Genomic DNA, 16,392 nt, shown 5'->3' with positions numbered 1-16,392 from the left:
CTTAAACAGCCGAGATCGGCTAAAAAAAAAAAAGTTGATTATTTTATTTTTTTCACTGTTTGCAATGTCAGTAGCCTTATACTTGGCCATTGGCATGCTTACTACATGATATGCTGCCTTTATTTGGAGCTGTCACAGCTCCGTTATGTACTCGGTTACTAACCAAGTACATTTCTGCAGATTGCACTAGTCCTGCATGGCCGGTTGTAAGTTTGCAAGCTTCCAGGATTGCTAAATCACCTAATTTGCATAGATTTCTCCTGCAAATGGGGTGATTTGCATACAGGGGCTTAGTCCGTGCAGGATTAGTGCAGGAGTACTCGTGAACGCCCCTGCAGGCTGTTCCTGGATCGCATGGCAGACATATTGCCTGCTGTAGCTCCTGCACCAATCTTGCATGCCGTGCAAGCTATAGAGAATCCGGGGGTATGTTTTATATTTAAAAACTCCACTTTTAATTATATATTTCTTTAGTGCTCTATGGCTGTGCCAAGATTATTTACATACAAGACAAAAGGTACATACAAACATGGTGAATGTAATAAACAGAGGTTTATTTTAAAGGGTCATGTTTTAGACTTACAAGGTTTTAACAGAATAACTGGTGCAAAAGCACATTACAATCTCAGAAACAGTGTATCTTACCACAGGCATGCCGAAGAGCATAGCACTTACACTTGTTCTTTTCTCTATATGCTAAAAGCCTTCCTTGGGGCCGTCACACTCCTAATATTACTTTGTATACTGATAATATTGTCTTTACTGCATCTCATAAATATGCTCAGCACATTCAATCCATGCTTCAGTATGACATTTTCTTAATCTGGAGCTGTCTTTCTTCTAAAAATATGAACAAATCCTAGAATCCCTGTCAACAGCTAAACATAATACTACCATGGGACCAAACAACATTCCAGTTCTGCATTCTCATCAGTGCCAACTATGTATTATCTGAGCCTGTACTTAAATTGTTCAGACTCACTATGTCTACAGATCTTTTGCCTGGTGCCTGAAGAACAGCTGCTGTGACTCCCTACAGAAGTATGGCCCTTCTACAGTCCCAGATAATTACAGGCCCACCAACCTCCCCCACCCTATATGCAAAGCCATGGAACAGATCAAAGCAGAATCATGTATGCAAACATAGGTAACTTAACTGAACTAGACCCCACTCAGTTTGGTTTTGTGAAATGCAGGTCTTGCATCCTGAAGCTAGTAAGCTTCTCTGAAGATGTTACAGAGGCTGTAGACAGTGGACAGTCTGGGCACACTGATTATCTTGACCTGGCCAAGGATTTTGATAGTATTCACCATGCTAGAATTCTTAAAATAGTCCACAAAGTTAGTGTAAACCCCTATGTTGTCCTCTGGATTGCAAATTGGTTATACAACAGATCCTAGGTTATGAAAGTTGCTGACACAGTCTCTCAATGTAAAAATGTAACTTGTGGGTTGCCATAAGGATCCCTACTAGACCGTCTTCTGTTTTGCATTAATTTTGTAGACATCCAAGTCGATATCCCAGAAGTGTGCTTGATCAAGTCTGCTGATGACTGCAGGCTGGGTCTTATTATCCAGTCATCCACAGATAGTAAACAACTCCAGCAAGGGTTGGAATATACAATTTCAAACAGTCTAAAGTTAAATGCAAAAAAGTGCAGCAACTACCTCGTATGTTCTATATGGTACTCCTTTTCAAGCAAAACAGTCATAAGATACCAGGTATTTACGTGGACATTCCCTCACTCCGTCTTCTTGTTTCTATCATAGTATAGACATTCTTTTACCTGGCCCTGGTAATTACTAACAGAATATTTTAAGAGCTAAGGAAGTCATTCTACCCCGTATTCTTCCCTTATCAAACCCATCCTCAAATAAAGCGCCCCTTTATCCAGGCATATTGCTCAGCTGGGATGGCTCCGGAGATTTGTTATCAAGAACATTTAACTATGGTGAAAGATTAGCATGGCTCTCCTTACACTCAGTAGCCTGCCAGTTGCTCTGGGGTGACCTGTGTCTAGCTTTTCAAGCCATGAAAGACCAATCCTATTTGACCTCCTATTTTTTTACAAAACCAGTGTCTCTACAAACACCTGCACTAGAGATATTAATAAACAAGACTTTCAGCAGGGATAAGTTCCTAACACAGCATATTCCCAGCCTATGGAATAAGTTGCCTCTATAGGTCAAGCAAATGACTACATTAACTACTTTTAATGCTAGTTTTGACATCTGGGTAGGTAGACACAAATTTACAACAGATGTATCATGTAAGGTCCTGCTAGATTTGTGAGATAAGCATTATTAAGTGCTTAACAAGGGTGGCATGAACTGTTAGGTTTGTCTAGTTAAAGGTGTTTATGTCTGGCATCTTGTGGTCCTTGTAATAGATTGATTAGTATTATCCCTAGAATTCCCATGTATCTAATTAACACTCGCTAATCTACAATTAATGTTTTCTGGCACAGGTAAAAGGTTTCTAAACATTTTCATATTCCAAACCATTTGGAAACATACTACCACATTTACGACATACTGCAAAATAAAATTACTTTAACTCCTTGTGGACAATATCCTTTCCTTCTAAAGTTGCACTGAATTGACCACAACTAAGGTTCTCCAAGAACTCAGAGTAGCATACAGTATTTCAAATCTTCATTCCTTGGAAGCTCGTTAAGCAATCACAGTCAATGTACTAATACCAAGAACTGTATATGCATTTCCTTCTTACTATGCCTTTATGGATTCAATGCACCTCGCTACTACAAGTTACTGAAAAAGATATTCAAATATATTCATTTATCAAGTGCAGATTAACATCATTGTATTTCTTTTCAGGGAACTAGCTGGCTCCCCATAACTGCCAGACCTGTTTATGTTTTAATACCCTCACATTCTATATCCAGTGGTTCATTCCTCTCTCAGAGTATCCAGACTCACTTTCTCTGTTTTTATCTGTGAAGGAAATGTTTGCAAAGTTGCTATAACTTTGTGGAGCAAGCTTTAAGATGAAATTACTGCCTTAGACAATCTTAAGCTCCTCAAAAAACTTAAATGCCTCATGAATATTAATGCTCCTGTTTAAGAGCTACAAGATAATTACTCATCCCTTTATCTTTTAAACTTTCAGATTTGGTGACTTTTGAATACAAGCTCATCCTTGGTTTGGTTTACTGCCCAAATTCACCATTCAGATCTGCATATATTGTAAATGTGCATTTCTACATATGTAATATAAATATTTATCAGAAAAGGATACTAAATATCACCCATGAATACTACCAATTTTCATTTCTTGACTATGCCTTCTTTGAAAATTTTAGTATGATTGGTTAACTGCCTTCTTTCTTTTATTTGTTTCTCTCACATTTAATATGTATTGTTCATCTCTTATCATTGCACTTTATTATGTACTTTGCATTTTCCATTTGGTCCAGGTAGTAGCCAAAAAGTATCTTTCTTACTCCAGCCCACACACCCAGTTCACAAATCTGATATAAATTAAACAGAATTTTTAGCTACAAGGTTAAAGTGATATGATAGAAATTCTTGAAAGTGAGATGCAAAGAGGCTTACAGGCTGATAAAAACGCAGATTTCTGGGTTAGGGATCAGAGCCTGCCCAGAGATCCTGTTGTCCAGGATGCCTTCAAGACATTATGTAGGTATGTAGTGATGAGTACTTATAATGTAGGAGAAGGAGATTACCTGAATGAGTGCAAGAACAAAAGTGCATATCAGCCAAAAAAACATGGCTGATAACAGACGTTTTAAGGCTGGATTTCCTCTTTTCTCCCAAGGGACAGTAATTTCAGATTTTGTTATATTAAGTAATTTATACAATTGGGACATCAACACACACACACACACACACACACACACACACACACACACACACACACACACACACACATGCACACACACACTAAAAATGTTTTTTTGCTGTTGGTGTCTTTTTTGTTGTTCTTCAGCCTGTATATACTTTTGGATGGAATATACTCAGCCAATCAACCTAACCTTTTACTGTAAATTATATTTATTTATTTATTTTATTTATTTATTTTACATTTGTTGACCAGGATAGTCCGACTGAATGCATGTCCATTTTCAGCGGAGGCCTGGGGAGAAAAGCTCCAAGGGTAAGCAGATACAGCATTACATAATACCAGCATTACATATTACAAACAGACTATTTACAGAGATTACATAAGTAAGCAAGTTAAACAAGTTCCACAGGTTACAGTTAATCCTGAGCACAAGTCAGGATTAAATTAAATTACACAGTAAACTGGTTAACAGATTTTTACACATTCTAGAGAGAGTTAGCCAGGCTTGATACATTATATCAGCTTAGTATTTCTCGGATTATAGTCAGTAATAGGCAGAACTATGGGGAAGCGTGTACATTTCTTTCTATTCCAATTTTAAACAAACTTGACAGGTTTTCTTTGTAGATAGCTTTAGAATGAATGCAAACACTATAAACAGAATATGGATCAGACTGAATTGCAACAGGCATAGTTTTTCCTGTCTAACATTTTCCCCCTGAATGAGTTACCTCTATAGTTGTATAATTACATGGTGAGGGCAGTCTAAAGGATAGAACAGAGGATTGTTCAGTTTTTGCCTGTGCAAGTACACTTGTATAGCATGTTAATTAATTTTCCAGTATAAAGGAAAATAGTTCAGAATATACTATACAAATACAAGTTAAGTTGTATTCCTTACTTCATAAAATAAACAGAAGCTAATTCTTAGATGTTTCTGTTGGCTAACACAGTAGTGCGCTAATTCACTTTAATAGTACACTTAGGAAAGAGATAGATCATTTCTTGGTTTACTGTATAACAACTGCCTCTCTATCAGAAGTGTTGTTGTTGTTGTTGATGTGTCTTTCGGCTTTTCCCGGTTAGGGGTTGCCACAGCGGAACTCCGATCTGCTAATGATTGGCAGTAGATTTTTACGTACTGGATTGCCGGGCCTAACGCACAACATTCAATGAAGGAACGCCCTGCATTCTGGCACTTTGAAGATTAAACTCTGATTCAGATAGAGTAACACTGAATTTAAAAGCTTACTGTTAAGTGTTTTGCAGGGGGAGTCTGCAATCACCCATGTACATAATGAGTAGTTCCAAGTAAGTAAACAAGGCTGTAGCTCTTGACCTACACTTGAATCCAGTCTGGTGTGTACGTCCCATTCAACAGGATGAAAACTAAAATGTTAGGGTTCAGGTTACATATAAAATTAATAAATTTAATTTTTCAAAAGAGAGTGAAACATGAATTGGCCAAGGGCAGGCTTTCAAAATTAGGTGGTCTAAGTTAAAGGTGAGAGAAAAAACAACTAAAAATGCAGTGCACCTATTTCCTTGGTGTCAAATACACAGCCCATTGATCTTTAATGGAACTGTGCCTCCTATCATTTCACCCTTGGTGACCTCTAGTCAGACACATGACCCTCTATAACACCACCATAACTTTCATAGTCTCAGCACCTGTGTTAATTGTTGGTGGAAGGAGCTGGTACAATTTCTATGTGTGTATTCACAGTGTTTGCAATTTGAGTAATCTTTGTGATGTTTTCTCCTTTGAACCTGTGTTTGTACAGCCATGGTGTTGATATATATATATATATATATATATATATATATATATATATATATATATATATATATATACATTTGGGGACTGAGTTCACTGTTGCAATACCTGCACTGATTGCCAGAATGGGTAACACACATAACATTTCTCACCAACCTGGCAAGTTCATGCTAGGCATCCATCTTCTGCAGGGTCCATTGTAATGGCCTTGAAAGTACTCTTCAAAGTCCTTGTGCAAAAAACATAAAGTGTTGTCCTCTGTGGTACACAATGGAGCAGCCTTGCATTCCATGACATTTGAACTAACTCAAGCAAGTCCACTCAAGGAGCAAAATGGTAACCCCATGTACATGGATGCACATTTATAGATCACATGTCATACAGTGCAGCTCTGCACTGTGGCAGTACTGCAGCTCCTTAGCAATGCACCATGGTGCTAGGGGCATAGAGATGTCATATGCATGAACACGCCAGTGACTTTTTGTGATCACGATTGCATGCATAGCTACCACCAACATACCTGGGTACTGCAATGCATTATGCTACTGATTTTGCAACAGTGGCACTAAATAGCCTTTTTAGCTTTAGCACCATACTAACTGGCCATGACACTTGTTAGCATGATATAAAGGGGTGGTATCATTTTGTGCAACCCTGCTCAATACCATACAAATGTGTAGCAGAGAAATTTCAATATAGAGTATTTAGGCTTGCAGCTTTAAATAGTTAAAGAAGGAGTTGTACAGCTTAAGAAGGAATCTCAGGTGGTAAAGTGCATCAGCAAGAGCAGCAAACTTGTGAGATGGAGGTCAGTCATACTGAGGCAGATTTAGTGATATACATAGAACTGTGAGTGTGAACTCAGGACACTGACAGTCATTGCACTATACCACCTGCCTGTGATGTTTTGGGTTGGGATATCTTGTACAATGGAAATATTGTGAAGAGCATGGCACAGAGCATTGGGGTTCTAGTATGTCATGGGGGAAGTTTTGCATAGCATATGTTGTGACTGCCAAATAGTACACAATGTAGTATGGGAGCTTGCCTGTGACCATGGGTACTACACATAAATGAATGGGGTGGGGAGACTGTACAAAGGATCGATTATAGCACAAAACAGGTGTATAAAGGAAGGGATATAGGACATAAGTATGGGCATCCCACAGCATGTCATACAGAAATACACACACACACACACACACACACACACACACACACACACACACACACACACACACACACACACACACACACACACACACACACACACACTCTGAATGATGTATTTTGTCTTCCTGTGTACATGTATCAGCATGGCCTCCTGAAGAAGGCAATGGCTGGAAACATTCCCAGCATAGGAAACGTACTGCTACTGTAGGCATTATGCTTTATGCATACATGTACCTCCTGGGCAAAACTGCCACGGGTGCAGGATCTGAATGCTGTGAGTGGATGTAATAGAGCCTTGGAGCAGGTTTGATGAAGGGTTACTGATATCATACTCAGTGTAAAGGAAAAGTAACAGGATATTGCAACAGACAGGTCCACCCCAGAAGGTGGACCACCAACACTGAAACATCTAATGAGGCTGAGGAGTTTTTGTGGCACTCACTGGCAAGGATGAGGGGCTGCTCATATGTGGGGGTGAAGGATGAGTGGCTGTTCATATGTTGGTGCTCATATGTGTAGGTGAAGGATGTGTGGTCACTCATATGTGGGGAGAATGATGACTGGCCACTCGTGCGTGGTGGTGAAGGATGAGTAGCTGCTCATATGTAGTTGTGAAGGATGAGTGGCCCCTCATATGTGGGGGTGAACAATGAGTGGCCCCTCATATGTGGGGTTGAAGGATGAGTGGCAGCTCATATGCGGGGGTGAAGGATGTGTGGCTGCTCATATGTGTGTGTGTGGGGGTAGCATGGATATAGGAGCAACATACTAAGACTTCATTTTCTGTTCATATGGCTTCCTACCATATTTAGTATGTCTATAATTGTGAGAAATTCTCCAGTCACTTTATTTCAGCAGCTGTATGTATAAATCATTGTAGTCATATAATCTTTGTTTATACTACTTATACCTCTCTTTGTGTTGTTCAGAGTTTTTTCAATGAACATTTATCTGTGACTTTACATTATTTACCAAATATGTACAACATATACAACCCTTAGAAAAGCACCATATGTGCAAAGAATCTCCATAAGGGCTGACTTCTTGGTCTGAGTTTATTAGCTTAATTTGCTGACAATATAAAGCAGTAGGGTGAGACTTTCTGCATCTGTTATTATACTGCTCAAAGAACTTTTCAATTATTATGAGATTACAAGGGATTGACATGTTTTTATTATTTATTTATTTTACTTTATATTATATATATGATACATATGAACATGTTATTAGGTGATGTATTTATAATAATGGTATCTGTATTGCATTGCTATGTGGTATTATTGACAAAAATATTTAAAAAAGGCTCTCTTCTGATAAATCACATTCACAGATGGCTGCTATAAATTGTGCAGAGCTTAGTTTTATATCTGCATTGCAAAACATCTTTGCTGTATGTAGCAATACATAACTGGGTGGTGCAGTGGTTAGAGTTGTTGCCTCCTAACGAGAGGTTCTCTGGTTCATTTTCTGGTTAGACTGCCTTCTGTGTGGAGTCTGCATGTCCTTTCTGCATTTGAGTGTCTACTGAAAATGGGTTCTTTCTCAGTCAACAAATGTGACATAATAAGTATCAAACATCCTATTGTTGTTTCATTTTACATTATAGTTACTCCTTTGAATTTTGTGGAAGTTATACATCAGAATATTACAAGTTTTTGGATCTGTGTTTTTAATTAATGGCTTGCACTTCTTAAAATGTGCTAGTTTCAGGTGTCTGTTGTGCATCTTCTTGTATTGTTGTCATCTAGCAGTTATGTTTCTCAAATGTATTATTTCTTGCAGAATGTTTATCATTTAAGTGCAAGTAATGTGTTAACAATAACATGCTGTCCTGCTATAAATTAATAATTCTACAAGTGTAATGTTTGGCACACGCAAGACTTCTTGTTTACATCAAATCCATGCTGCAGGTAGTTATTGATAACTGGGTCATAATATCCCCCTGTGTTGTGCAGCAGTACCTTCTCCTCCTATGTTAGGAAACAACAACAAAAATATAATATTGGCACAGTAGAGATTGATGTGTCTTGTCCCTGTCACGACTGAGCAGCTAATGTAATATTCAACACCTGCATACAGTCACAAAATGAGAAAGAATTTCTTCATTTTGAAACAAAATCTGTTGTGTGACAGAGATATTTTGTGGGGTTTATTACTGTAGCCTGCTTGAGTAACAATGTTAAACCAAGACTGGTGATTAGGTTTAAGTTTATGTTCTCTACCAAATATGACCACTGCTGTATTTATTCCACTTCCATGGTTGGTGGCTTGCTAGTTATTATATGAATAAAACTATGACAGACAGTTCTGCAACAATGTTTGCTATATTAGGTGGTAGGCTGCCAAGTGAATTACATAATATGTATATCACTCATTTAATTTTTCTTTGTGGGTAGCAATATTATTCCTTAACAAAGTGGTTATAAATGGGTAGGGGACCAGACATTACTTACATATATCAGTAGGATTTGCAGGCAGTACATCACAACTATCTAGTGTGCATGTGCATATGTATGTGCATGTGTGCGCACATGTGTGTTTGATGGTGGCAATAGTGTCTTGATGAAATTAAGTAGTTTGGACAATGTGAGCGTGTGTGTGCATTTGCGTTTTGAGTGTGTGAAAACCAGTGAAGAGTGAAGAATGGGAAAATGAGACCTAACAATATCTTCCTGCGGAAGAGATTGGAAGCAAAACCTCTGGACACTATGGATAGTCAGTTCAAGGCAGTGGGTGCGATTTTCACTCAACACCATGATTAGGTTAGCCTGGGTAATATGTGAGATGTAAGGCAGTGGAAAATCATAGCAGGTAAAAAACTGCGAAATGAGAAAACAACATTAAAACTTTGGTATACTGAAAAGTTCAAGAGGGATTACACCATAAGTAGAAGGACCATGAAGTAAGCAGCAGAATACAGATGTGATGTCAAAACACTGGAATTTATCTGTCATTAATGATTCCTTTTGTTGTAAAATCAAAATACCATGTATGTGTTACTAAATGTATACTTGGAAATCAAAGACATTAAGTGCAAAAATAAAGGTTTCAACATTAACTAGCATTGTCCATTAGTGCTACAACTGTCAGGAATGCAGCAACAGGGCAAAAATGTCTTGGTGCCTTAGCTATTAGCATGCCTACTCCAAAGTAATATCAAGCCTGCAACCAAGGTGCTAATGACATGTCTCTTCTCAAATCAGGTATGTATTTTTTCACATTAATGAGCATGTCTGTCAATATCTATTTATAACCTATTCGGACGGATATATAGTGCACTTTATTGTACCAAATCCACATATGACTTTGTTAAGGAGCAATATTGCAGATTCATATCTGTACTGAATCACAACAGTTCTACATTTAAATGCTACTATCCCAATCCCTGACTGCTGTTACAAACACACACGCATTAATCAGTTTAAGTTTTACTTTTTCAAAATTATAGGACTTGAACATATACTATTACATGAAAAATTGCCATTGATAAAGGTTGCACCATAAATAGAACAACACATGACAGTGCATAATGCAGACATAAAATGTGTACAAGGTTTCTAGAGACATTTTGAATGTCAAAAACACAACTATCACATTTTTTTCACATTCCCAGCACTCTAGGATATAATTATAATATAGAAATTCATAATCGCACAGATTCTGTTTTCTCAGTATTTAAAGCCGCTGAAGCTTTTGAGCTGTTTTTAATTCTGTGTTTGATGCACTAATATATGAATCTGACCATATTGGTCTTGCCGGTGAGCTTACATTTCTGCTTGGTGAATCACCAACTCAATTTCTGCTCTCAGCTCAGGGCATGATCATGTATCAGAACTTCAGAGGCAGCTTTGTTTTACTTCACTCACTGCCTTACATTGTGTCCATAATTACAAACCGGTAAACAGCTGAATTACCTGACAGTGCATTTCAGATTGCCATTATGTAGACAACTGCAATAAACTTTTTGAAAATGAGCACTAGTTGAACACATAATGTTATATAATTGCGATATTCTGAAAAGCAGTAAGAGATACACAGAAAAAAATGCTTCTTCTTTTCATTTAACCGTACCTGACATATTAAACACATGCACCTCTCTTGAGAGGGGGCTAAACAGAATTGTTCCCACACAATAACTTGCAAAGATCCACACAGTTTACAAACGAAGAGTAATGGAATTCAACCCAGCACAGTGGGTGTGCTGAATTAGCAGCTCATAACAACAAACCTCTGTTTTTACTGTTAGACAATCTATTATGTACATAGTTAAGTACAAGACTAGCTACTCTTGTGAGCCATTTAAGCCTAGCCAATTTCCTTTAAAGGTGAGAATCGAATCCTGTACTTTGTGAGGTAAAGAACTTAACTATCACGCTAGCCATAAACCTTAATTTTAAAATGAAGTATTAGTGAAGCACATACATCTATATCTGAGTTGGATGGTGCTAAATTAAAATGGTGAATGACTGGAGTAGCAGGATCAAAAGCGTAATCTCTGGAATTAAAATGGTGAATGACTGGAGTAGCAGGATCAAAAGTGTAATCTCTGAATTATCTTCCCTCTTATATCTTTGGCAATTGTGTCATCAGCTGAATGTATGTCCTATACAAAGATTATAGTTTTACAAGGTGCCCTAATCACGCTACACCTATTACATCTGTCTTTTACTTTCCATTCCCAAACATAAAAAACATCTGATCTTCTTAAACAAATACAGTAAAGCTGCAATGATGGCAAAGAGCTGATGATATCAGAGATACATTTGGCATCACCTACAGATGTTTCATTGAAAGTTAATTCATGTGATGAAGAACAATAAAATCAGACTGGTTCTCTTATCAAAATGTACGCTATAGGTGATGACTGCAAAACTGGTTGGGTTTTGTTTGGGTTTTCATCTTCAAATAAACTAACTTTAATGAAAGACTTATAGGTACTGCTAAACATGTCTACATTGACTTTACTGGCTAATGCTTTCACTTTATAGCTTCAGGGAATGAAAAATATTTACAAGTGCACATTTATTATGTGAATAGCATTTAGATGCAACACTGACATTTCTATATAAGTACATTACTCAGGATAATGTAAACCACTGCCCAACCAAGACCCCCACACTTATAAAAGCATTCCTAAAACAATTCATTTCACATGCAAACCAAATCTCAAGTTTTGTTATACTAAATACTTTGACATTCTGTATATTACAATAAATACATTATAAATAAGTATAGCCAATAGCTAATCTGAAAAGTGCACATGCCACTTGAAGAATAAAGTAACAACATTGAACACTTTTGACCTGTTGACACATGCATTTAACAGGTAATTGGGCTTACTACACTGAATACCTTGCTACTTGGCTGTACAAGAAAATGTTTCTGATTACAATAGAACAGGAGGTACCAGCCACTAGGCAGTTACAAATCAAGCAGTATTTTAGAGGCAGTATATAGGACCCAACAAACATACAGTAATAAGCATTCCAAAAGATATTATTTTGCCATGGTTTAACTGCGACCAGTTCTTGTTAAACAACTGCCACTAAGTATCTAGACGAATAATCTCTTGTATTTTCCTCTAGACAATATTTTTTGGCTCTAGATACAGATGCATGTGCTTCACTAATATTTTATTTTAAAATTAAGGTTGAGGGTTAGTGTGATAGTTAAGTTCTTTACCTCACAAAGTACAGGATTTGATTCTCACCTTTATCCCTTATTGTGCTTTGCCAGCTCCTCCTTACAGAAGTGATTTATACTTCACTTCTATAAGGAGGAGCTGGCAAAGCACAATAAGGGATAAAGCCCATCTACAGTGAAATGAAACCAATAGTACCATCATCAGAGTACTGATCCACATTGTCCTTTTTCAGACTTAACCCAGGAGCATTGTCTGAATAAGTGATATGTTTAAAGTCATAGAGTAGGCAGTGGGCATCAAACTCCGGACCACAGAAAGTAGCTCATTAACAATTTACACCCTTAACCCTCTGCAATGTGAGACACAAAAATAAGCGCTCATTTTTATACTACTGGAGCAGTCCAGCTCAGCTTCCTTTCAGCAGGTGAGTGGTACATCACTATCTAGAGGGACACACCAGCATAACACTATCAGGTATATGCTAAATACTTTTTCTTGCATTACACCCTTCCTCACTCAGCCACCAGTGGTCCATCATGCAACAGAAGACAAATTACAACTGTTGTTGCCTAGGGAGTCACTAATTGACAGCAGTGCCTGAAACTCAGAGCATGAAGCCCAATCAGAACTCTAGCAAGGTAGGTAACCATGCCACCATATTAGCTTTCTGTGACTGTTTTGAATTGCATAGCCATCATTTTTTGTGTTCTTGCTGAACAAAACATTTACTAGTGGTCCTTTACACAGAATAAATAGTTTTGATTATTTACCAGTGTTGTTTGAGGATTACTGCTGTATCCTTGAATGCTGTGATTATATCATTATAACCCAGATTCTTATTAGAAAATGTATGGCTCCCTGACCTTCTTTGAGCTCCCTACCCCCTTCTTATGGGGCATACTTGGTGGAGATGTGTCTAGCAGGGTCAGGGGGTGGATGAGTACCATCTGCCATGCAGTTATCTTTGGCTAGAAGAATGACATGGAACAGTTCTGCCACATGTTTGCAGATACTGTCCCTAGAGTTCCACTGTGCCTGCACAGAACAAGGAAGAAGTAGGCAGCACCTAAACTTGAAGATGCAGTTTAGAAAGCAAACCTGGAGCTCAGCTGCACAGACCAACTTCAGAGGTAATAAATATTGTAACAGCAAACAGACTACTGTACAGCTTGGATGAATATGTCAGCTTACTACAGAACACTGCAGTACATATGAGCAAATTAGCAACATTATGACATAAAAGCCACACTGTGTGCAAATGCAATTACGTAGTGCATACTTGTAACACATACTAAACCTATCATATTTATATTTATCTGTCTCAGTGACTATGTTATTGTCAGTAATACTAATATCATTGCTCAGAATAGGGCAGTCATGGCATAATACCTACTTTACCAATGAAAACATATATTTTATAAAATGTAAACCACATCACCAGTGTTTTAGGACACTAGTAAATAAAATTAACACTTAAACAGTATACACAACTTTAGGGTTGAGGTTGCCCTTGCTATTTGGCAACCTTTTTTTGTGGTTTCTTTCTGTTTCTCTTAATATCATGCCCTTTGACCATTCTCATAGCTGTTTTCTTTGTCAATTTTAATGAAGTAATGTAAGGAACTTAGTATCTGTTTGCCATTATAATTTATTGTGCATATAATAAATACAAAGAAATGTCTTATTCTTCTGAAGGAAAACATAAAACTCCTGTCTCCTAAAACAGAGTTCCATAACATCAGGATAAATTTGAGATGGGCTTTTAACATAGTGAAAAAAAAAAACTGCTTCTGTATAAATATGAACCTCTTTCTTTCTGGCAGCATTTACTACCTGTAACTAAGGACTTGTAAGAGGTCTGTTCACTTGTTCATTGTGACTTGTGAAGGCCAGGCATGACCTCTTAAGCTCCAAGTATAAAAGAAAAGGGTACGTAAAATGTATAGTTCAGTGGAAAAAAACAATCTGCAAAAATGTAGCATGGAAAGAATAATACACAAGGTTGCCACTGTTTGTAAACCTAGTTGTAAGACATAATCCTTCAGGTGTAAAAGCAGCCTCCTTCATATTAATTCTGTGAGTCACTGAATTTCTTTCCACCCTTGACATAAACAGGTAACTCTTACATTCTTACACTGCACTCTGAAAAGTGAAGGTTTCGAGTCCCTTTGTTGGTGGGGGGTTATTAGTTTCAACAGGAGGATTTAAGGAGTTAAAAATACTGGCAAACTGAGGTATATTTCAGGTGCGCTACCCCTTCCTCCTGTATTCGACTCAATTATCTCTCAGCTTGAAAGAGGAGTCATCAGAGGGTTACGGTTTGGCTTTTCTGCCAGTACACAGTTAATATAACATGACAGAGTTCCAAATGCAAATTTCAAACTCAGAGAATTGCAGAGGAAAGATTGCAGTAATCCATATTTCTTACCTGCTTGTAGAAAGTGAATGCTGATGGTTCCGAGGTAGCAAAGCAGGACGTGTCTCATAAAATAGTCCATTTCTGTGCTCTTGGACATGCAGTCTGCACATGGAAATAAATAAGGATCCTCGCCAGGGGACCTGTTTAAAGAATGAACCCCCGTGTTGCTGTTCGGCCAGTTATCCTGGACTCCGATGCCCCTGGGTTTCTACGGCCGGATATCAGCCGCAGGCATTTAAGAACCCTGGACAGCTGCACAGGTCTGCGATGCGGGGCATGATGCGTGCTGTGTAACGGGTCCAATTTCAGAAAGGAGGTAAAAGGACATAAGCTAGTGAAACTTTAGTCAGCTTGTGGCTTCACCGAATATAAAGCTGAAAGAAGAGCTCCTTCCAGGAGTGGAAAGACCTTACCCGCGTTCCTCCATCAGCAGCTCCCGACCGGCTCTGTCTGTTTCAAGAGCTGCTCCACTAACAGCTGAAGTGGTGCAGAGTAGGGACGTGCTGGCATTGACAGGCAGGAGATGCGGGCATTCCACCAGCACAAGGGAGGGGGCTCGGGCGTGAAAGGAGGTCCTGCCCACATCCACAGCTCTTCGCTGCTTAACCCCTTGAAGGATGCGCTTTTTTTCCTCATTAGATAACCCACCAATTTCGTGTCTTAAGGCATTAGGCTGCACTGCATAAAGTAGCAGTTCATAGCGGCAGCAGCACACTATGGGTTCTGTGGTTATAGAATTGCATGCGTTTCTGGGAATGGAGGAAAGCATCTACTACCACACTAAATCCAGTTATTTGCTCTGCATTTATTTATAGCTGCTTTATTTACATAAACCTAAATAGTCCGCCCAAGAAACCCATTCCTCTTTATTACTGCTTATTTACACCTGATGCTGCAGATTGGTACAAAACTCGTGTAGCACATCCATTTATTGTGCGCTGTTTAATATTTGACAGGATCGGAGAAAGACCTTCTAGAAAACTGTTACCATAAATTTATGGTTCTTACGGTGTATAGCAAATGGCAGCAACTCAGGTGTACAGAAAAAAGAAATAGCCTTACTAGAACTTGAGACAATAACTTAAGGACTTCAACTCGGTCCGATGACTATGCAGATTGGACAGGCACATAAGACTTATGATCACCTACCAAGTAAGGGCGGACCGTTTGTTTGGGGAGGAGTGGAGGCTTAAACTTGTAGATTTGGCTGTTACTATGACAGTGGTGGGTGGTAATAAAACCCAAGTACATGTAATTGACTGAACTACACTGCCCAAAGTTAGATGTCACTAGGTCACCGACTCATTTCTGTGGTCTTTATTACATAATGTTTTAAACCTTCTTGCCATCTGCTTTAAGTTCAGCAAAACGTAAAATTTGATCCGAGAGCTCAGGTGGAATGGAGGTGCTCTCTGATTAGAGGTTTATTCCTATTCCATCACGCATCTAAAACTGTGTGTGTGTGTGTGTGTGTACGTGACTGATAAAGCAGGCTGTTTTAACTTGTTTGTGTAGAGCCCTTCTTCAATAACTATTAAGAAATCACAACCCTT

General features: G+C 38.3%; 1 protein-coding gene across 1 annotated transcript in view; it reads right to left on the bottom strand.

The window, feature by feature from the left end:
- Positions 1-15,602, bottom strand: part of FNDC5 (fibronectin type III domain containing 5) — a 1,974,149-nt gene extending 1,958,547 nt beyond the window's left edge. Inside the window, exon 1 of the mRNA XM_044059931.1 lies at positions 14,849-15,602. Coding sequence (XP_043915866.1) covers positions 14,849-14,936 — 88 coding nt within the window. The 5' untranslated portion in view covers positions 14,937-15,602. The remainder of the gene's footprint in view (positions 1-14,848) is intronic.
- Positions 15,603-16,392: the final 790 nt, after the last annotated feature.

Source organism: Protopterus annectens, chromosome 1.part2, assembly GCF_019279795.1.
Source record: "Protopterus annectens isolate FY-2018-M chromosome 1.part2, PAN1.0, whole genome shotgun sequence".
Taxonomy (NCBI): domain Eukaryota; kingdom Metazoa; phylum Chordata; order Ceratodontiformes; family Protopteridae; genus Protopterus; species Protopterus annectens.
Note: the sequence above shows the minus strand (reverse complement) of the source record. Positions and strands in the feature narration are given on the sequence as shown.